This window comes from Cajanus cajan, chromosome 4, assembly GCF_000230855.2.
Source record: "Cajanus cajan strain Asha chromosome 4, NIPB_CcT2T_4, whole genome shotgun sequence".
Taxonomy (NCBI): Eukaryota; Viridiplantae; Streptophyta; class Magnoliopsida; order Fabales; family Fabaceae; genus Cajanus; species Cajanus cajan.
The window spans coordinates 59,217,399-59,242,498 of NC_138520.1; the positions used below are offsets into that span (position 1 = coordinate 59,217,399).

Genomic DNA, 25,100 nt, shown 5'->3' on the forward strand with positions numbered 1-25,100 from the left:
AGTCGGCTAACTTTCGTTACAGAGTCATGCCTATTGGTTTGAAGAACGCGGGGGCAACTTACCAAAGACTCATGGACAAGAGCTTCCACTTGCAGATCGAGAAGTGTTTAGAAGTGTATGTAGACGACATGGTGGTAAAGTCTGACTTCATGGATGATCACATCAAAGACCTAAGGCAGGTGTTTGATGAGGCTATCATCGACATGAGGAGCCCTCGCAACGTCAAGGAAGTGCAGCGCTTGGCTGGGCGGATAGCATCACTGGTGCGTTTCTTACCATGCATGGCGGACAAGTCTAGGCCAATAATGTCGCTGTTGAAGAAGGCTAGCAAATTCCAATGGACCGAGGAGTGTGAATTGTCATTCCAAGAATTCAAAGCGATGCTTGTTGCACCACCACTCTTACCTAAACAGAACCCTCAATCAGACCTCATAGTCTACATAGTTGTCTCTAAAAGGCACATTAGTGTTGCCTTGATACAAGAAAGGAAAGAGCAAGTTCCGGCATACTTCGTTAGTAGAGTCCTGCAAGAAGTAGAGACTCGATACCAGCAGCTCGAAAAGACAGTCCTCGCTTTGGTACAGGCGGGTCGCCGCTTACGCCACTACTTTCAAAGCCATAAAATAGTCGTAAGGACGAACAATCTGATAGCCAAAGTCTTGAGAAAGCCCGAGCTCGCAGGTAGAATGGTAGCATGGTCAATAGAGCCATTGCAATTTGACATTCAGTTCGAATCAAAAGGTCCTATCAAAGCTCAAAGCATGGCTGACTTATTAAATGAGTTTCACCCTGAAACCGCGTCAGAAAAGGCAGTATGGACATTACACGTAAACGGATCATCAAACCAACAGGGTAGCGGAGCCGTGATCATACTTAAAGGACTGGACAACATGGTGGTAGAACAATCACTACGCTTCAACTTCAAGACTTCCAACAATCAAGCCGAATATGAAGCCTTGCTAGCCGATTTGCGTCTGGCAAGAGAATTGGGGATCATGAGAGTTAAGTTTTAGAGTGACTCCCAGGTAGTCACGGAGCAGATAAATGGAACATTTCAAGTCAAGGAGCCGACATTGCTCAAGTACTTCCACGCCTTCCAGAAACTCAAGGCTACCTTCGAAGAGGTCCACATAAGTCATACCCCTAGAGAGCTCAATACGAGGGCAGACCAATTGGCAAAGTTGGAAACTAGTAAGAAAACGAACTAACTCCGTAGTGCAATACATCAAGAGCTACAAAGTCCAAGCATTGTAGAGTCCGAGTGCTTAGAAATTCGGCAAGGAGACAAAAATTGGATGACTAACATCACCAATTATCTCTTGACGGGAAACATTGGCCGACCCCCAGAAAAATTGTAGAGCCTGAGACACCTCAGTAATGAAACACAATTCAGTCTCATTTACTTGTGTTCACCCACAGCAAACTCGCACTTAAACTTGTCAGATAATAAATTCCCTCCCGAGTTCCTCCACTCGGCTAAGGACGAAAAAACGATTCCCTCTCGAGTACCTACACTCGGCCAAGGAAGTTAATTCCCTCCCAAGTGCCAACTTGGTCAAGGAAGAATACATAATTCCCTCCCGAGTTCTTGCACTTGGCTAAGGACGAAAAAATGATTCCCTCCCAAGTACCTACACTTGGCCAAGGAAGTTAGTTCCCTCCCAAGTGTCAACTTGGTCAAGGAAGAATACACAATCCCCTCCCGAGTTCCCCCACTCGGCTAAGGACGAAAAAACGATTCCCTCCCGAGTACCTACACTCGGCCAAGGAAGTTAATTCCCTCCCAAGTGCCAACTTGGTCAAGGAAGAATACATAATTCCCTCCCGAGTTCCTCCACTCGGCTAAGGACGAAAAAACGATTCCCTCCCAAGTACCTACACTCGGCCAAGGAAGTTAGTTCCCTCCCAAGTGTCAACTTGGTCAAGGAAGAATACACAATCCCCTCCCGAGTTCTCCCACTCGGCTAAGGACGAAAAAAAAGACTCCCTCCCGAGTCCATGCACTCGGCCAAGGTTGACAAACACCAATCCCTCCCGAGTCCACACACTCGACCAAGGTTGACCAACACCAATCCCTCCCGAGTCCACACACTCGGCCAAGGTTGACCAATACCATTCCCTCCGGAGTGCATATACTCGGCCAAGGAGGACTATCTAATTCCCTCCCAAGTCTTCACTTGGCCAAGGACGAAGATAATTATACCAAGGTGCGAGGAGACCTTCATAAATGCTCTCAAGGTATGAAAAGCCAAAGGCCACACCTCTCCACCTAGGCGCGAAACCCTAGGACAACACATCATGCAACGGTCACAATCGGTTAGTCAAGGGACGCAACTCCTGAGGGAAGTACCACATTTTGACCTCTGACACATCCCCTCATACAAGTCAAATCTTTTCCGATACTTTGAATCCCTTCGTCTTTCATCCTCGGGCTTAGGGGGGCAGTGTACTGGGACTACACACCACCCGGTCAAAGTCAACACTAAACACACCTCCTTAGGCCGAGTACCCCTCAGGCCAACAAATGGGCCGAGTACCCCCCTTAGGCCGAGTACCCTTCAGGCCAACAAATAGGCCGAGTACCCCGCTTAGGCCGAGTACCCATCAGGCCAATGAATAGGCCGAGTACCCCCCTTAGGCCGAGTACCCATCAGGCCAACGAATAGGCTGAGTACCCCCCTTAGGCCGAGTACCCCTCAGGCCAACAAATGGGCCAAATACCCCCTTAGGCCGAGTACCCTCCTCAGCCGATGAATAGGCCGAATACCCTCTTAAGCCGAATAACCCCTCAAGCCAACAAATGGGCTGAATATCCCCTTAGGCCGAGTATCCATCTGGCCAATGAATAGGCCGAGTACCCCCTTAGGCCGAGTACCCCCCTCAAGCCGAGTATCCATCAGGCCAATGAATAGGCCAAACACCCCTTCGACCAATGAACAGGCTGAACACCCCTTCGGCCAAGGAAAAGGCCGAATACCCCTCTGTCCAAGGGGAAGGCCGAATACCCCTTCGGTCAATGAACATGCCGAATACCCCCTCGGCCGATGAACATACCAAATGGGTATTCAGCTGTAACGAATTTCCATGAGAAAAAGGAAAACAGGTATTAATTACATTAAACACATCTACGTCATCTGTAATCAGTGTGCAAAACCTCGTGCACTAGCCCAATAATCCAGAAATCCCACCAGGCCCAAGAACGTCACTATAAATACGGTATTGGTGGGACTGATTGGAAAGGTACGTTATTATCCACTATAAAGGCATTTATTACTCTGCACCGAATACTTACTTGATCTTCAGAGTGCCTTTGCAGGTACTCTCTCCACCCTTCGGAGATAATGTTCGGTCGGCACTAAAGACTTAGAAGATCACGAAGGAGGAACGACAAGAGGAGTGTTTCTACACAGGAACAAAAGGGATTTATAATATGGACGGAGATAGTACGTAGCTGTTAGTCTCATAAAAACCCATGATTATGAGCTTTGTCCAAATGTGACTACAAGAAAATGACGATTTTGCGACGGTTATATGACCTACATTGCGACGGTTATAACTGCCGCAAAGACAACATTGCGACGGTTTGGGAACCGTCGCAGAGTCGTCCGTCACTAGGCAATTTTGCGACGGTTATCAGAACCGTTGCACAAACCGTCGCAAAATTGGAATTGCGACCGTTTCATCAACTGTCGCACCAAATGCCTCTATATTAACATTGCGACCCTTTCATCAACTGTCGCACCAACTGCCTCTAAATTAATATTACAATCCTTTTTTTAACAGTCAAAAATTATAATTTTTTTTTATTTTAATAAATTTATTAATGTAACAATCCTCATATTTGGCCTTTCAAGGATTTTATTTCACGATATTTCACTGTTTAGCATGGTTTATCCTTACTTGTGCAATTTCTGGGAAACTTCCCAGAAGGTCACCCATCCTTGTACTACTCCAGGTCAAGCACGCTTAACTGTGAAGTTCTGATGAGTAAGCTACCGAAATGTATATGTATGTTGTCAGTATAACTTGTACAGATTAATTCATTTAAGTCATCCTCAAATATACAATCTCATATCTGTATTATAATAATAATATATAATAATTTTATATTACAAATAATAATAATAATAATAATAATAATATATTTAGTTATTCTTTATTTATATGTACTTACTTTTATAATTAACATCTACTTATTTCGATTTAAAATTATAATTTAAATTATTTAAATTTTTTAATTTATAATGATAATATAATTTATAAAATTATAAATATTTATTTATTACATACTTATAAATTATTTTAATATTTTAAATAAATTATTAATTAATTTAATATATTTATTTGCCTTAAATCAAACATATAAAATTCAAAAAAAAAATGTATTTATCCTTGTTTTATTTTCTAATTATCAACTATTAATAAAATACTAACTTAAAATCTTATCTAATTATATATAATATTCTCATATCAAATTTAAAACCAAGTATTAGTTATACAAAAATATTAAGATCATATAGTAAATTGTCAATAAGATTTTAGTTAAATAATTTAAAATAATTAATGTTTTAATTATATTGTTAATTAGAAAATAATTTATTCCAAAACTAATTAATTTTTTTATATTAATTATTAGTAAAATTTAATAATTTTTAAATTAACAATTAATTGGATCAATGAAATTCAACGCACACGATGAGTTATTGAGCGGAATAACTTTACCAAGAGTTATTTTGTAAGTTATCTTAAATCAAACATATAAAATTCAAAAAAAATATTTATCCTTGTTTTATTTTTTAATTATCAACCATTAATAAAATACTAACTTAAAATCTTATCTAATTATATCATAATATTTTCATATCAAATTTAAAACCAGTTCTTACATTTTCGACAAATATAAATTTTTCTAAAATATTTCATCAATAATATAGTTTTTCCTACAAAAATTTTCTCATCAAAAATATAAATTTTCTGACAGATTTAATTTTGTTTTTATAAGAAATCATCTTCGATTAATTTAACATTTTGTATATATGATTTAACAGTAAAAGATTTTCAATTTAACGGTTAAATTTACAAAATTCACATTTAATATAAAGTTATTGAGTTGTGTAACACTTAGTAAAATTTACACTGATGTAATTATAAACCCCCTCATATATATATATATATATATATATATATTAAATGTGACTTTTACTAAGTATTACACCGCTCAATAACTTTATATTAAATGTGAATTTGGTAAATTCAACTGTTAGATTGAAAGTTCATATCTCTCAAAGATTATATATACAAAACTTTATATTAATCCAAGATGGTTTGATACTTCATTTTTATAAAACAAAATTGATGTCATATATTCATTTTAAAATACACTAAAATATAAACAATTTGATTACCTTCCAGTTGTTGTTCAATTTTAACAAAATTTGATATACACTTATAAAGTGATATAAACTTTCAATTTAACGGTTGAATTTACAAAATACACATTTAATATAAAGTTATTGAACAACATAATACTTAATAAAAGTTACATTGGTATAATTATAACCCCCTATATTATATATATATATATATATAGATATATATAGGGACGGATGTACATTTGGAATAGTGGGCACTTGCCCCACTACTATTTGACATATACATAATTTTTTATCTAAAAAAATAATATATTTTAAAAAATAAAAATTATATTCTAATAAAATAAAAATATAGATTCAGAAAAAATGTTTATTTATTTTATATCTATCAAATTTTTGAAAGAAATTAATTCTCATGTAATAAATTTTTTTTTCTTAATAATGAATTAATTTTTTAAAAAAGTTTAATTATAATATATATATATATGTATATATATATATGTCTTAATATTCACATATATAATGTAATATATTAAAATAAAAAGTTTTTTGATAAAATAAAATTTTTACTATGCATGTTTATCTTTTGTGTTTTTTCTTTATTGTATACGTTGATTGAAAAAATCAAAATAGTAAAATTATATATATTGATTAAAAAAATCAAACTAAGAAAAATCAGAAGATTTATGTTCCATTTAGAATTGTTATTATAAGATATATTTTAAAATAAATTATCATCTAAAAATATATATTAGATATTAAAAACATATTTATATCATAAATAAATTAAACTGGATTTTTATAAATTTTAACATATTTATTTTTATATTTTTAAAGAAAGTATATATAAAATTGTTAATAAAATATAAGTTCGTTAAGATAATATACATAATACTTAAAAAAAAACTTTTAAATTCTAATAAAAAAAATGCTGAAAATTTTGCGACGGTTTATGACTAACTGTCGCAATGTTAAATTTGCGACGGTTATGATTAACTGTCGCAATGTTAAACTTGCGACGGTTTATCATAAACCGTCGCAATATTAAACAAATTTTGCGACAGTTTATGATAAACCGTCGCAATGTTAAACAAATTTTGCGACGGTTTACGATAAACCGTCGCAATGTTGAACAATTTTGCGACGGTTTTGAAAAACCCTTCATGGTCGCAATATCAAAGCGACGACGGTTTCTAGATAACCGTCGCAATTTGTCCGTCGCAATTTGTCCGTCGCAATTTATCATTTTTCTTGTAGTTATATAATCCAGATTAATCACTTGTTTGGAATGAAGAAAAGAAAGTGAGGAAAAGAGAGAAAAAAAAAGTTAAAATTAAAATTGAAGTAAAAGTGGACAGAAGGAAAATTTTTAAACTTTTCTAGTCAATTTTTCTCTTCTTTTTTATTTTATTTTTTTTCCAAACAAACAAAAAAAAATTATTTATATTTTTTTTTCTATTTCTTTTTTCATCCAACCAAACATAACATAAGAGAAGCGAAAAGTTTTCATGACCCTTATTTAGATTGACATGGAGTTTGGAGTCGGACTAGAGAAAGAAGATGAGAACAATTGTTTTAAATTTTATGAGTTAATCACTTATACATTATTAGTGTAAAAAAATTTTACACGGATAACTAATTATATTTTTTAATTGTGTCATGTTAATGTTAAAAGTAAATGTATTTACAGTGATATGGAAAAATTAAAAAATATAATTAATTATTAGTACAAAAAAAAATTTACACTAGCAATATATAAGTGATTAACTCATTTCTTATTTCGTAGTTTAGAACATTTAAAGTAGGTGTATCTTAAAGGTGTATTAAGCAATCATGTTTTACATAAGATATGGTACTTAATATTAAGCAAATCATGATGCCACTCAGATTATCTCTAATAAAAAAAAAATAATTAAGATACAGTATTTTAAGTTTAAGATTCGATGCAATTAAAATATAACTATTGTAGATGTACTAATAAATTGGAGCGTGGGGTTGTATTTAGAGCCGACCTGAGGGTGGTTTTAGAACCGCCACTACTCCGAACACAATATTAAGAGGATCCGAAAATTAAAAAGTATTATAATAATGAGATAATTTTTTATATTATTTTTAAAAATAAAAATGTCTTTATATATATATATTATAATATAAAATTGTGATATGATTATAATTTTTTTTATTTTTATAATTAACTTTTTTTTATGTCTTATATTGATAAAAGAGTATAATATTTTTTTGGTCGCTAAGATATATTAAGTTTGGTTTTAGTCTTTAATTTTTTTCTTCTATTTTGATTGTTTTATTTGGAGGTGCAACATTTTAGTTCTCGATGTTATTTATATAATGCTTTTATAATTAATAAACTATAGTATAGAAGTAACTTGAATAAAAAATGTAATATATCATTTTTAGATTTGTTAACATTATAATATTTGTTTAATATAATAAAATATATTATTTTTTTTTATTAAATTATATTTTATTTCTATTATAAATATTTATATATAAAGACTCATACCAATAAGTTATTAATTTGAGAAATATTAGACTTGATTCTTTTAAACAAGATAACAACAAAATCAGTTATGTTTTCCAATAAAATTATTAGAGAGATAATAAATTCTTCATATAACATGATTATAATATATATATATATATATATATATATATATATATATATAATCATTTTTATTATGTCGCCTAAAACTTATAAAATGTAAAGACTAGTCATAAATATGTTGCAGACCATATTCAACTCCTTTGGACATATTCTTTATAACTTTTGTTTGGTACTATTTTTTTGACAGCATCATTCTTTATAAGTTAAACCATTAATTTAAAATTAATTCATCACTTAATTAGTTAAATTAATCTAATGCTAATCTAGTTAATTAACATTTTTTTTATACTTTTTAGTTAATTTATACATTAAATAATTATCGGATTAATTATTTATTTTTACACATACAATACATCAAATAATTATTTATTTATCCCATTAATCATCTTATTATTTAATATTTTCAGGATGTTATTTTAATTCACACGCAAATTCTTACTCTATTTAAGTTCATTATATATTTTTATAAACTAATTAATATGATTCATTCTAAACATTTTAACTTAGTCAAATATAATTGAAGTGCAATTATTAAAATTATAAATAAGAAAAAATATTAGAAACCAAATATATAATAAAATACAAGCCTATTTAATATTTTGCAATTAAAAGAAAATAGGAAACAGACCACTTTTTCATTTTTGCTAATTTTGACTCATGATATATACACCTCCTTTTTTTATAAGTACACCTCCTTCTTTTAAATTTTTTTATAAAATATTATAATTTCTTTAAAACAAATTAATTTTACACTTTCAACTTTCAATTTGCTACTTTCTTCTTTTTATTCACACACTTTTTTTTTCCCTTTCAATTTTCACATGCTACAAAAATAGGTGGAGTGAAGGAAAAATAAGGGGGTGCATGTAAAAATTGAAAAAAGGAGGAAAGATATGTGAAAAAAAAAGTACTAAATTAAATGTTTTGGATGTAAAATTAAAAATTTTTTAAAAAAAATTAAGAATATTTTAAAATTTTAATTATTTTTTTTAAAAGGAGATGTACTTATAGAAAAAAGGAGGTGTATATATCATGAACCCTGTCTTTTTAATTATGGGCCCAAACATCTGTTGTCATTAGATACTCGAATATTTGTTTGGACCTTGACTCTAGACCGAAAGCTTAATTTTGGGTCAGAATATGATGGGTCAAACTTAAAGTTGGGCTTTGGCAGAGACCCCGGCCCAAATCTGAAGCTTGTAGGCTTTCTGACTCCAAATGCAATCTACTTTCCTTTGACTGATTATAATATAATACTCTTTTCTGTTTTTTATAGTTTAATTTCTATATATGAGCAATATAAAAAAAAAATAATCGTATTATCAATTAATCTAAATTTATGATAAATATGATTGGTTGATTAGTATAAAAGGTAACAAAATTATTTTATACAGTAATTTTGTGATGGAATGATAATGTAAGAATATTTTTACTAATTGATTAATTAAGAATAATAAAATAGTCAAATTAGTTATTTTTAATTAATAATATTATAAATTTAAATTTTTTTTTACAAAATAACTATAAAATTAAATATCTAAATATCTTAATAATTATATTGAATAACAATGTATACTATGTAAATTAATAGATGATTATAGACTAAATTATATCTTTAGTCATATTTTATTTTTAGATTTATTTTAATTTTTTATCTTTGAAAATGTTCATTTTAGTTTTTTAACTTCTAAATTTATGTCAATTTAGTCTTTCTAAATCATTTTTTGACTACTTCAAAACTTAAAACTTGTCTTATAAAATTCATTTATATGAAGACTATTGAGTACAATTGAAATTAAAAATGTTATAAACATGGTGAAAATAAAATTTTCAAAATTTTAATTTTATATTATTTTTTATTTTTTCAAGGGATATATTATTCATAGGATTTTCACTATGTATATGGCTTTTTGGATTCGAACATCAATTGCATTTCATAATTTTCATCTTGATGAATCTAATATTAAAAGTCTTACGTCTTGATCAATTCAAAATTGATTTAAAATTATGTTTCAAAATTGAAAATGATCATTGTTTTAAAGAACTAAAATGATTCAAATATAAAAGAGAAAGGATCAAAATGAACATTTTAATATATAAAAAGGACCAAAATAAATATTAAAAAAATAAAATAAAGAACTAAAAGTATAATTTAGTTGATAATTATACTATGAGATAATTTTATGAGATTGTATTATAATTCTATATCCTCACTTTGACTTACTTATCTTGGATGGATCCCATCAAATCTATCTTGTGACTTACTTCTCCATCTTGAAGATCCATTCTATATCCCCATGAAGATCATATCCACCTCTAAAGGTAGGTGAACCGTTCTAGTGAAAACTAGACAACTAATCGGTCCTAATAGTGTTTGCATTCCTCACCACTTGGACTATTGTCTGCAAGACATCAACTAACACACAATTATTCCTCCCAATCATTACTTTTTTGATTAACAAAAATTAAAGTACTTACAACTCAAAACACTCGACATCAAATAGAAGTTTAAAGTGCACACAAAAACATGACAAACTCTCATAATACATTGGCCAAATGAACCAACTTGCTTTGCTATCACTAAATGTTACACCCTTCTACTCCAAAGCATTGTAAATAAAGATTTTTAAAACAAGCAACAAATTTTCAAAGGTATTATAAAAAATCATTTCAACATAACTCTATTAGGGCGTATAGTACAGAAAAAGTTTATACTTTTTTGAATATCAAACATCAAGAATGTTAGTTTTTTGCGTTTGGTTTTTTATTTAAAAAATAACATTACTAGGAAACGTTTTCTGAGAATGGATTTTGTATAAATTTTTCATGAAATTATTCCCATGGAGAGGTGAGAAACTAACCTTTTTGAGGTAAAAAATAAAAGTTTAATATGGTAAAAATATCATGTTACCTTTATTTTCTTATTTAATGCAGTAAAAATCCATGATTCTCAAGTAACATTTAAAAATATTCTTAGAAGCATTTTGACTAATCAAACATATTTTCATAATTCATAAGAATCATGATTCTCAAGATTTATAATTTCCAAGAATCATGATTCTCAACTCTTTTTGGGCATCATACTCATCCTCTTATACTTGCTCTAGTCTTGCAAATGACGATCAACCCAAACACTCACAACAACAAACATAGGGAGTGACCATATATATCATCCATGTACGACACATATAAGACATAAGGATAGTACTAAAGACATATATACATCATAATCATGCTTTCATCCATATTGTTATTTTCACTCATATCATTCAAAGTCACACTCAACACAATACATCTATTACTTTACATTCATTCATAAACAACAATCATTCATCTGATACAAAATATCTCAATTATAAAATAAGACTTGTGCAAATGCATATACTGGACTCTATATGCATGTAGTACCAATCTCCTCATTATCACCAACTCAAGACAGCTTAGGAGCCTTGGATACTCAAATATTAATGCTTAAACGATTACTCAGATATCACCACTTAGATAACACCCAAGTTGAGCAAGATCATGATTCTTGGTAGATGTTCATCAAAACATGAATGAGCATTGGGTGCCATAAACTCTTGATGGCTGAGAACATGTTTTTCACCCAAGAACAACTCATTTTAATCTCAAAACTAATCAATTTCCTCTCTAATTCAACATGCAACTATCAAATTAACATTTGTACAACTTATACAACCAATATTTCACAAGAAATACAACATGCAACAAGAATACATCTCAAGATCACTCATTCTTCTTCCAACAACTAAGAAACCCAAAAACATAGAACAACAAGGTTCAATCTTTCCAATTCAATAACAATACCATCCAAGACATGATCAACACGACAAAATCAACATATTCAACACAAGGAGATTAAACTACAAGGTTCCCTTACCTTGAATATTCTAGAAATAAGGAAAGGAAGAAAGAAATCCCAAGATCCGTCACTATTTAGTCTATTTTAGTCGCTATATTACGCTCAGCAACCAAATTAGAGACTAATAAAATTTTTTCGCTAAAACCCTTGTCGGTATTACTAATAGTGACTGAAATAGTTTTTGTCGCAAGTTAGCGACCGAATACAAACATTGCTAGAACTACAAAATCAGTCGCTGTAGTATTGGTCGTCTAGCTTCCAGAGACCAATCTTGAAACCGAATTTTGTGATTGCAATTTCAATCGCCAACAAATTTTTATTTTTTAAAAAATTATTTAAATTTGGTCTCTAATTCGGTCGCAAAATACAAAAGGTATTTCTGTCACTAAATAAAACATATATTTTAACAATTATTTTCATTGTCATATAATTTTAGTCGCTAAATCGGTTGCAAAAAAAAAACTTAAAATTGCTATAAAATGATTTGGTTGCTAATTTTAACCATTATTTTTTTTAATTTTTTTTAAAATTATAAATTTAAAATTGTTAATAAATATAAAAATTAACAATATATTGATTACACAATTTATAATAATGAACTAGACCATCCTAAAAAAATTAGATGATCTCATCAAATAAACTTATAGTGTATATATAGTGGAAACTAAATAAAATATAATTAGATCAATATGATATGCTAAAAACAGAATAATAACTTCTTTCACATTCCTGAAAGTTTTAGGAACTTCTAGTGTATATATAGTGGATTTGGTTGCTAATTTTAACCATTATTTTTTAATTTTTTTAAAATTATAAATTTAAAATTGTTAATAAATATAAAAATTAACAATATATTGATTACACAATTTATAATAATGAACTAGACCATCCCAAAAAACTTAGATGATCTCATCAAATAAACTTATAGTGTATATATAGTGGAAACTAAATAAAATATAACTAGGTCAATATGATATGCTAAAAACAGAATAATAACTTCTTTTACATTTGCATTTGATACAAGGACATTTCATAACATTGTCTTTGTTATGAAATTTCTCTTTACTAATAACAAATTCTAGGAACTTAGCCACTTCATTTACAAACTCAACCTTCAAACATTTAGTAATAATAAAATAAATAAAAAAAGTAGCTATAAAATACTATTAAATGGATGCTTCTAAAACCCTAATTCAAAAACATAAAGGCCCGGGACCTCCGGCACCACAGACCCCCAAAAATATTCTAAAAGAGCTTTCCGAACCGGGTCAACAATTCAAGTCACCAATTCTGATAACAACAATCGAGGAAATATAATATTTTTCATGGTTAAAAATCTCAATTCCTATTTTCTTAATTTCCTATAACAGCCGTATATATATATATACATGATGTGACGATATCCAGATTTTGATGTCCCCAAAAAAATCCCAGGAAGGAGGTCCTAAGTTGAGACACTCTTCAGAGACCTTAATACCTAAGCAAAAGTCACTTATTTTCGCAACATGATCTGACACATTTTCAGTATAATCCATATCCTTATATTACACAATTCATTTCCCAAATCTTTTATATACGTGTTTTCTTTTCTTTGGACAACATTGGAGCAATCATTTATTATTATCCATTAGAAACACTTTGTAAATAGTTACTTTGGGGGCCCTTCCCTTCCCTTCCCTCTAACTATGTAACCCAATATCTGCCACATTCCACTCTATGAGTTTGACTCATATGCTAATGTTGTGGCGCGTGAGTTTCAATGGTAAATGTTTCCATGCAAAAAGAAAGAGGTGTGGGGAAGGGAACAGACCTGACCAAGAAAAGGTTCACTCGGTCGGGACACACTAAAGCACAAATGAACACCTTTTCTTTTTTCTTCAACCCAATATAAAAAAAATAAATTAACATAAGAACCACATTATTCTTTACCATAATCTATCATTCATTCACCAATAAATAAATGTTATATTTTATAATAGAATCATAATTAAAGTTAGCTTTGGCCATTCCACACCAAATTGCTAGCATGTATAGCTAGGCTGGTCAGCACACACTCCCTTTCTCTCTCTATTGTAATATGACATATCAGACTCAATACTTAGCTTTTTTCATGCAGAAGGAGGGATGAGAGGCACTAACAATATCTCTTTTTCTAAGCACAGTATTACAGAGCATCAAAAAGAAGCTTATGGGTTAAGAAACATCGCCTTCTCAAAATCCTGAAAAGCAATAAAACAAAAAGAGTGCTATCGGGGGAAATGAACAAGAAACTAAAATTATATATAAATACTCAAAAGCACCTCCTTTATTTTTGCTTCTCATTACTTCCTCTCCCAAACCCTCCCCCTCTCTTCTTTCCTTCTTTTTGCTTTCTCTCTTTTTCTTTCTCTCCTCTATGCTCAGCTCAACCACACACACTCACTCTCTAACTGTTTGATGTGATTCTCTCCACTATTACCTCCCAAAAAAATTAAACCATCAACCTTTACAAAAGAGAAAGCTCCAAGAGGAACCATGGTTTATACTTCCATCCCAGCATATATTGATCCAGCCAACTGGCAGCAACAGGTAAAAAATTGAAGGGTTCTTCAATTTGGTTCTTTCTCATTTAATTTCTTTGTCCAAAAGGCAAAATTTAAAAGATAGATATTCTTCCTACACTTTTGTTATACCCTTCTATCTCCTGAATATACCACATATTTGATTTCTTTGCTCCTCCAACTTTATGTTACTGCAGCAACCAAATCACCAGCAGCCAGGCAACAACACTACTGCCAGTTCCCACCTTATTCTTCCACCACCAATACAACCACCTCCACCTCCGCCATCGCAGCCTCATGGACTCGGCGGTAATAGTACTACCGCCGGGTCCATCAGGCCAGGTTCGATGGCGGATAGGGCTAGGATGGCCAACATACCCATGCAAGAAGCTCCACAAAAGTGTCCAAGATGTGAATCCACCAACACAAAGTTTTGCTACTTCAACAACTACAGCCTCTCTCAGCCCCGCCACTTCTGCAAGGCCTGTAGAAGGTACTGGACACGCGGTGGCGCCTTGAGGAACGTCCCCGTCGGCGGTGGCTGCCGGAGGAACAAGAGAAGCAGAGGCACCTCCGGCAGCAACACCAGGTCGCCGGCAAACTCCGATCGCCAAACTGCGAGCGCCGGTTCGGCATCCACAACTAGTGGCTCCTCTTCCGCAGACATGGTGGCCGGCCTCGGCGGCACCGGAGTGCCGTCGTCTCTTAGATTCATGGCTCCATTGCATCAACTCAGTGATCACCACCTTGGGGGTGGTGGGGGTGGAGAAATAGGGCTAAACTATGGCTTGAACTATGGCGCAATTTCGGGTCCAGTGGGAGGAATAGGAGACTTGAATTTCCACATAGGAAGTGCTTTGAGTGGAGGTGGATCCATGTTGTCAGGTTTGGACCAATGGAGGGTGCCACAAACTCACCAGTTTCCCTTCTTGTCTGGTTTGGAAGCTTCTTCATCACATGGATTGTACCCTTTTGAAGGTGGTAGTGGCAGTGATGGCTATGGTGGCACTCCCATTAAGGTTTCAACTTCTGGGGTTATGTCTCAACTTGCTTCTGTGAAAATGGAAGAGAATCATCATCATCATGAGCTTGGTTTGCCTAGACAGTTCTTGGGATCAGTCAATAATAATCCTAATGCAAATGAGCAATATTGGAGTGGTGGTGGTGGTGCCACTTCTGCTTGGACCGATCTTTCTGCTTTTAGCTCTTCTTCCACTACTAGTAACGCACTATAGAATTTTCTGCTCTCTTGTGAAGTTTCTGGCTTTTGGTTCTTCTGTTTCCTTTCACAAAGTTTCAACCTACTCGGTTATAATTAGCCCCAGTGAAAGGCTTCGAGGATGGTTAAGTACTTTGCTTTCTTTATGATTAAATGAAAACCCTAGAGATGTTAGTTCTTCTATTTTTCCCCACTTTTAATCTTTATATGGTGTTGTTTCGTCTTCTTTCTCTTTCCTTTTATTAGGTTTAGGTTGCTTTGTATGGGAAGGTTTACTATAGTGAAATTATGAGTTCAAAAGAATGGATATTGCAGTAGCTGATCAATTATATCTGAATTCTGATCATTTGGTTACCACTTGATTGCCACATATATCTATGGAAAATATAATCTTTTTTTTTTCTTTTCTTTTTCTAATGGAGATGAGATGAAGAGTGCTGGATTAACTAAGGTTTCATCTTCACACAATTAACGAACGATGTAGAAGGAAATGTGAAGCAATGATAATAGAAAATTCCCAAATCATGGATTCTGAATATCTCAGTGGGTTTTATTTATATGAGTCAAATTTTGGCCGATCATTTTAATTAATCAAAATCATGAATCATTTGGTTACATAGTTAAATTAAGCTCACTTGTACTGTTCTTTAAGAGATTCTGGAATTTCCTTGTGAATGGATAGTAAAGCAAGAGTGGTGGCATGGTCAAAGAAAAATTAATAAACATAGGCTGTCTTTCTTATTGTATACATTCCTCATTTATGTTTTGTAGTGGAAAAGGGTGATTTTTCTTCCATTAAAAATTAGATTTTCCGTTATTTTCTTTTCCTTTTAGAAAGTTCTTGTAACGACTACAGGAACTTTTCCTTGATGTTAATACCATTATGCCTTTTAATATAATTCTCTAAAAAGATTTATCTTGCAACTTAGTGTGGTTATTTTATTCGTAATGTAAAACCACCTTTCTCTCTCTCGTTTTGTTTTGTTTAATTTTGTCTCATGAAAACACTTTTTTCTCATCATCCAAGATTATAGCTGCTTTGAAAGTTTTTATTTTGTTTCATGGACTATGGACAATGTTTACTTTGTCACGCAGGTAAAACCTTAGATAAATGAGAAAACGAAAAGCTTCTCTAAACACACAATAGGAGAGAGTTTAATGTTTGAATCATACATTGAGCTTTTTGTTCTAATCAATGTGAGTAAATGTTTACTTTGAAAGCTTTTTCTTACTCTCATCATCCAAGATTATTGCAACTTTGAAAGCTTTTATTTTGTTTCACCGACTGTGAACAATGTTTACTTTCGGATACACCTAAAACCTTAGATAAATGAAATTTTAAAAAGCTTCTCTAAACACACAAGAGAGCCAATTTTAAGTCCTACACTGAGTTTTTCATTCTGATCATGTGAGACTTGTGATTTCAGATGTTTAATTATTAGCATTCTTTGGGACTTATTAAGCGTATGAAAAGAAAACAATTCAAAATACTGCTGCATCAAACTTCATATTTTATGTGAGAGATTGATAACTTTAGTACTAAATTAAACTTCTTATTTTAAACCAACACAAAGTAAGGCACTTAATTTGTTGACTAATGTACATGACATGCATATGACAAATTGCATGTATCTTTTCTTTACCATATGTGGAGTGTAAACAAAGGATTTAAACAGATACACTATGATTTAAATAGTAAACCTATATATTTTCTATGTTCAACAACCATAGAAACAATTTCAATTAGGCGTTGCTTGGTTTCAATGATTACTTCAGAGTTAATTATACTCATGTAATTATTTAACCAACAAGCAGGAGAAGAACTATTTAGAGACCCCAGTTTGGGACAAACTCTAACGACCTCCTAAAAACTCAAAAGGTGGCTCTTGTCATATTGTTGGAAATGTGATTCGAATTTGGAATTTTCTATTCCACTCATGAACAGGATAAATATTCTAGGGCAGTTCCTATTTCTCCAAAACCCAGACATTGTTTAATTTCTTTTATATTTTTTTTAGAAAAATATGATTGCGATGTCTCATCTTGCGCAGCCAAACCTAGAGATGGCTTCACTGAACAACGATGTTTTAGTTTTTTTCTTTTTAGAAAAATGATTTTGATGTTTCATCTTGCGCAGCCAAACCTAGCTAGAGATAGCTTCACTGAACAAATTTAGTACTTCAAGAAATTGCAGCGGTTATATATATAATTCATGAATGATTAAATATATATTCCCAATGGAGATTCAAATCTCAGCTTCCAAATCCATGTAGTATAAATTTTTTGAATAGTATAACTTAAACAAATCCTCCTTGAGTTTAGTGACTTCCAACTCTCCATAGAGAATCTGTTAGTTGTTATATCGTTAAAAAAATGATCATATTTTTGCATGTGAGCAAGTGTGTCCTTTTCTTAATTGATTTCACCAACGACAAACGTTGGGTCAGGTGAGAGAGAGAGAAAATGATTTTGTTATAATGTGTAAGAATGTACTTAATATCATTCAAGAGAATGGACTGTGTAAAGTGTTAACTTTGTCAAATTATTTTGCGGTTTTGGTGGCAGAGACGCGGAGAAAGAGCATCAAAAGACGACAAAATGGTCACTCCGAACAAATAAACATAGAAACCTTAAGATCATAGTAATATTCGAGATCAGCGTCATCACCATGTTTATGATGACTTTTATGTTGATGGTATTTTAGGTGGGTGAAAATTGAAAAATGTTGAACTTCTGTTAAACCCAATAGTACTGTTAAATTTTCACTGTCACATGTTACATCAAATTTGTTCCCACTAATTTGACCTAACAAATATAATCGTTTATAATACATTTATCTATACATACTTATATTTGAACATAAATATTTAATTAATTAATATTACTTGTGAATTTTGTTATAGAAACTTTTGGTACGTGAATATTTCATTTTAATATATTTTTAAACACGTGTAGAATTCTTGTGATGCAAAAAAAAAAAGTGTAGAATTTATATCAATGGGTCTTTTTAATTAATACATTTGAATGAAATTTACCGGACCTAAATCACTATAGGAAATGTCAATTGATGAAAAAATGTTACACATTAAGTTTGCTTTATTAATAGGCCTTTTAGCCCTATAAAAAATTAACTATTAATGTCAATGTCATAGTTCTACATTGACAATAATGTAAAGCATTAGCTTCAATGATAATGTGATGCATCAATATACAGTATAAATTAAATTTATATACTATGATGTATTATATTGTTAATTAATATCAAAACACAACATTTATATTAATAATTTTAATTTTGTCACATGTAAATATTATGTTTATGATATTTTTATTTTTATTCAATTCGTACGCACCATCTCTAACCATGTGTGGTTAGATTCTCTCTTCTGTTAGATTTGGTTCCAACATGACATGTTTAATTATTAAATTTTATTTATCTATTAAAAGTAAATAGGGGATCTTAAACTTTATTTATTAAGTATAATATATAATTAAGTGGAATCTATGGATTGAAAAAAATAGAATCGTCCAATGTTATTTGAAAAACCATGAATTCTACATATGCATCATTCCCCATATATAGTAACCAAAAATATAGAGCAGTTAGCAACATAAGCATAGGGTTGTAAAAGAATGTCTGTCTCTGTCCCACGAACTAGCAGAGTCAAAAAGCGCAAAGATTTTAGCAATCTCTAATTTGATGCGTTGTTATTACCGCAAAGTCACAAACTCAGCGACACAAGCTGCTATATGGTAATAGGATGTCTGCAGAATCTGACCAATTCGCAGATTCTTACGCGCTAAACGCGTGGTACATTAGGATTAACCAAACATAAATTATTAAAATCATTGTTTTCACATAACATTATTTGACATATTTTTTAATATTTTTATTATGAGATAAATTTCTTTGAGACTTTGAGTTCTTTAAAACGAAAGCGACTAACGTATGTAAAGTTATTATAAATTAACATCGTGATCCTGAATTAAAATCTTGTCTATATAATTATGATAAATATTTAAAAAAGAATTATCATTCATAATAATTTTACTATAGTTTTACTTCCTAAGAGAACATAGTGAAGCTATATGTGATTTATAACCAGAATAAGTTTACATAATATTATAAATAAGATTAAAATTTAATACCAACAATTTGTTAAAGATATGTAAATGTGTCGTTAACAATTTTGATTATGCACATGTTTGGATGCATATCTCAAATTCACATTTAAAAAAGAATCACATTAATTGATGAAAAAATTATTTTTTATTACTTCTGTTAAATATGAAGAGAGGGTAATGATTCACATTCTGAATTAGGTTTAAACACACACCAATACTATAATATATATATCATTTTCAATTTTATGTATTTTCCCATTCATTTGCACTTTTATTTATGTTATTACCTTTTAAAATATCATTATTTTGTTGTTTTTATAAAAAATTAAATAATAATTAAATATTATTTTTGTATAATTCATTAGATTGATATTTAATTAAAATTTCCTTTTACTTTATTATTATTTTTAGTAATACTTTATGAATAAAATTGTTATGAAAATTTTGCATATTCAGATTTTAGAGCACTAAAAAATTAACGTTTTATTGAAATAATGAATATATTAAGATAAAACTATAATTACTATAAATAAATTAAAAAAAAATTGATTCTCTCATTTTACTTATTGTTACAATTTCTTTACATTTCACACAAAATATAAAATGATCACCTAATAAACATACGCGTGACTTTGATGATAGCAGCTTATAGATTTGATTCTAAGTAATTAAATGTTAAATATTTTTTCTTTATATTATAAAATATATTTTATTATTTAAAAATTTTAGAGAATGATTTCTATTTTTAGTTACTCAAAATGAAGTTTAAGAATGGATTAAAATAAAATCAATAAAAGTAAGAGTTAATTTTGCTACACAATTAGTGTAAATACTTTTATTATCAAGCAATTAGAAATCGTTCTAAATATGATTTTTAAAGTTTTATTTTAATTTTAACCCGTAAATAATTATTTAATCTATTTTTTTAATTATGAAAATTTATTTCATACGAGATATAGATATATTAGAAAATAAGAAAATAATTTGTATGAAAGACAAAATATTAGTAAAATAATTATGATTTATTCTAAAAAAAAATACTTGTGATCTCTTAAAAAAAATATGCATAAGAAAATTAAAAAGTTGTTTAAAAAGAGTTATTAACACATGCAATTACGAGGTTTAGTATACTCGCACTCTCAGCATAATTTTAGCAAAAGAGTTTTCTTTAATGAATTATTTTTGAACCAATTATAAACAGTCTGAACAAAAAATGATAATGTTTGAGTCAATAAAATCACACTTAAAAAGTAAAACTTTATCTTTTATTTTAATATTTAACACAATTTCAGGACAGAAGTTTAAGAGTAGTATATTAAGTTAAAACAACTTTGAAAGATTAACTTATTTAGTAATTCTTTAGACTAACATTTTAAAAATAAGTATTAATTAACTATTAACAAGAAGTTCTAAGAGTAGCATATTAAGTTAAAACAACTTTAAATGACTAATTTATTTCGTAATTCTATATACTAACATTTTAAAAATAAGTATTAATTATCTATTAACAAGAAGTTCAAGAGTAGTATATTAAGTTAAAACAACTTTAAAAGATTACTAATTCTTTAGACTAATATTTTTAAAATAAGTATTAATTGATTATTAAGGAGTCGTTCTTTTGAGGGAAACCAAAGAGTATATAATAGGTATAAAAAAAAGGCAGAAGGACATACCTAACTAAAAAATTAGTCATCTTTTCAAAAAGAAGATTACTTATTATTAATTTTTCTTGTTGACAATCAAAGATAAATCTATATTTTTTAATGTGATTTTTTACTTGTTAAATATTATTTTAATATATATAAAAATCAAATTTAATAACATCATATAAATTTTGTGTTTTAAAATAGGTTTTATAACTACTTAAGTCAAGAAACTTAATTAAAAAAAATAGTTATTAACCTGATAAACATTTCTTTTCACCTGTAAGAATTGCAATAGAAATTGAGATCTAAAACTGAATGCATATTAATCACGACTTGATAGATGTAGTTAGAAACAAGAAAATATATATATATATTAAGAAGATGGTAATTAAGAAGAAATTGGTAGTGGTGAATAGGTAATAAGTAATTTTCTTTAAAAGAAGACAAGGGACTGTTTGTCAGATCCGTAAGTTGGACCGTATAGAGAGAAGAGAGAGGGGACCTCAACGGCAGTTACTGGATCTGATTGCACGTCCTTCTATGCAGCAATCGCATGGATATTTGTGGCTTTCAACATTCCAAACGAGGATCTATCTTGCATGCGAGCCTGCTCCTCTCTTCTTTTGTTTTGTTTTAATGTTTCTCATCCCTTCTCACTGCTTCATTCTTCTGCAGATGGATCTCACTGCTTTTCCTTTTCCTCACCTTTCAAATTAACATCCACATCTTTTTTTCTTCTTCTTTTTTTTCATACTACATCTATTTTTTAAAATGTAAATAAATCGTTATATAAGACGATATAAGATACAAGAAAAACTTTATCTAAACTTATTATGTATGTTCATGGAATTGGGCATGTTAAACAAATTAATGTTGTGATCAACGAAGGTTAAGGGGAAAAAGAAAAGCTAGCGTAATGGCTTTCGTCAGTGATCAATGGGATTAAAACTTTCTTGACTGGAAGTTTAAAATATATAATATGTTAAAGAAATTACTAAATACTATTGTTTTTTATTTGTTTGTTAATTTATTTCGCGAGTAAACTACCACAAATGTCAATTATTAATGATAAAAGATTTTACATACTATGATTATTTTTGTTAACATAACTATTATCTAACCAAATTATATTTTTAATATATATATATATTATAATTTTACATATATGTGTGTGTGAGGGAGAGAGAAAATATTTAATGTACTGATAATATATATCAACTTTTTATATAAAAAAATATATATATACTGATCATGGTGTATCACATATAATCATATAATTAACATAGACATGCAATAACTATTGAATTGCTTAATTAATTTCCATTATTATAAAAAAAAAACCTAATTCAATACCAAACCATGAGTAAATTTTTTTTTGACATTTTCTATCTAATTCAACTATATGATTTCAATATACTCGTAAAAAGTTATTCAAATGAAAATTTATAAGGTCTCATTTTTTAATTATAAAATAATGATATATTTTATCTATAACTATTATAAAGGGGATATAGGAGATGTAACCGCTTTTTGGTCTCCATTTTTAATGGACCATTATACCTCCAGATATAAAAAAAATCTTAAATTTTCTTTAAATAATTATACATAACTTTCTAATATTTTATTAGTGAATAACTATTAGAGGCACGAAATGTCTCTACCTCTCTAATATTAATAAAGTAAAACATAATGCAACTAAGACTGGTATGTAATACACATTGAGTACTTTTTTTTTTGTATCCAATAAATATTGAGTACTTGAAATTTATGTTTGATATATATATATATATATATATATATATATATATATATATATATATATATATATATTTCTTAAACTTGGATGATATATTTAAATCAATATTTAAGATTGACAAGTGGGAGTACTAACAAATCGCTTACACATTTCAGACATGCACATTTGAATTATTTACATGGTTTTAATATCAAGTGTAAAACTTATAGCTTTTTACAGTACATAAACTTATATTGCTTTAATTCAGCTTAAAGTCATGTTTGAATAATAAAATATTTCAAGAAGAAAAATCATGGATACTTTTTTTACTACTAATAGTTATGTGATAAACATAGTATATAACATAAAACTTTTTACTAAAATTTTTTTAGTAAGCAAGTTTTTATTGAAAAGGTATAAGAAATACTTCAACTTGTATGCATAAAAAGTCCACAGCAGTTCAAAAATGTACTCAAATACGAAATAACAATAAACTACCAAAGATAGGCCTGAGTGCATACACAATTAATATTAAATATAATATACATTTAACAACCACTTTAATTATAATATTTAGCAAAGCCTTTGTTATATATAAATTTGTGCTTTTTGTTGAGCTGAGGTACGTTCTTCATACGCTGCTTTTCTATATATAGCAAAATCTCACACAGAATATATGGTGGTGGCCTGGTGGGTTGGTTTCTGGATTTTAAACTTTATTTGATGTATGCCGAAGCATCAAACCAGGTTATACTTTACTTTTTCAATAACAAGCTATAACAAAGATGTAGAAGCAAATATAATACATTAATTAAGATGAATTTGTTTTAATATAATTCATGTTGGAATACTAAATATATATCTTGATAGCAATTGGATATAAAATGGTGGGTAGCTAGGTGCAGCTCAATCTCTAAGATACTTCAATGAAACTTCCATATATATAGTAATAATTAACGGATAAAGTTATTCTTAGCATAATAATTTCGATTTAATAATCATATGATGTCAGTGAAATAGTCAATTAATTAAAAATTGTTATTGGTACTGTTTTTAAGATATAATTATTATAAAAATCAATAAATTACTATAAAACTATTTATGATTGGATGATTGTGTAAAATTATTTTATATCATAGATGCGTAATTTTTTATTTTTTTTGTCTAATAATATATGTATATAAAAGTAATAGAATGAAGGTTGTTGGATTGGAAATTTGAAAATGGGATTGGCCACGCTGAAAGAAAGGAATCTTTGTTAGGGTGTTTGGATTCGCTTTTGATAGGACCAAGGAGGTCTTACCAAGAAGGAATAAAGCACATTCAAAACTAGGAAAGACATAAAAAATCTCACTCTCACTCACCCACGGTTGGTCGGTCCCTGAGTCAGTGTAGCTAGCTTAAATATTAAGTTTATAATATATTTATTTATTTATTTGTTTGTTTGTTTGTTGCAATAGTGATATCCAGTGCAGTGCAGTGCAGTTCTTCACTGTAGAGTGTGGACTTACAGAGCAATCAACATTAGAACTTGGAGAAGTTGATCCCGAAATTTTCGAGTTTGAAATTCGGGTATCATTCCCTATCAAATTTCAATATTCTAATGTATTCTACGATGTAACTGAAATGAAAGTATAAAATCTAGTACCAAATCAAAGACGTACGAGCTACTAGAAGTGGCAAAATTACATTATTGCTATGTAATTCAATGTAAAATAAAAATGTAGAATAAGATTAAATATGTTTAATATATTAGTAATATAAGAATGTATTCAACAATTTATTTGAAAATTAAAAATTAATAGGAAACTCGTAAAATAAAAGCTAAATTACTGTTTTATTTCCTCAATTTTACTTACTTTATTTTATTTTTATTCTATTGTTAAAAAGGTATAATTTGATCTCTTAATTTTTTTTAAAATAATTCAATATTGTCAATGTGATCATTTTTAACTAA

The 25,100-nt window shown here is 29.8% G+C and overlaps 1 protein-coding gene across 1 annotated transcript; it reads left to right on the forward strand.

Moving 5' to 3' along the window:
- Positions 1–14,079: 14,079 nt before the first annotated feature.
- On the forward strand, positions 14,080–15,963 carry LOC109788801 (dof zinc finger protein DOF2.4). The gene is made up of 2 exons (XM_020347628.3): positions 14,080–14,446; positions 14,616–15,963. The coding sequence occupies exons 1-2, from the start codon at positions 14,393–14,395 to the stop codon at positions 15,651–15,653; spliced, it is 1,092 nt and encodes a 363-aa protein (XP_020203217.1). The 5' UTR covers positions 14,080–14,392; the 3' UTR covers positions 15,654–15,963.
- Positions 15,964–25,100: the final 9,137 nt, after the last annotated feature.

What these genes read in the sequence shown, in the direction of transcription:
- LOC109788801 (XM_020347628.3), top strand. Translation starts at nt 14,393, where the DNA reads ATGGTTTATACTTCCATCCCAGCATATATTGATCCAGCCAACTGGCAG. An exon ending in CAGCCAACTGGCAGCAACAG is followed by an intron (nt 14,447 to 14,615) that starts GTAAAAAATTGA and finishes ATGTTACTGCAG; the next exon opens with CAACCAAATCACCAGCAGCC.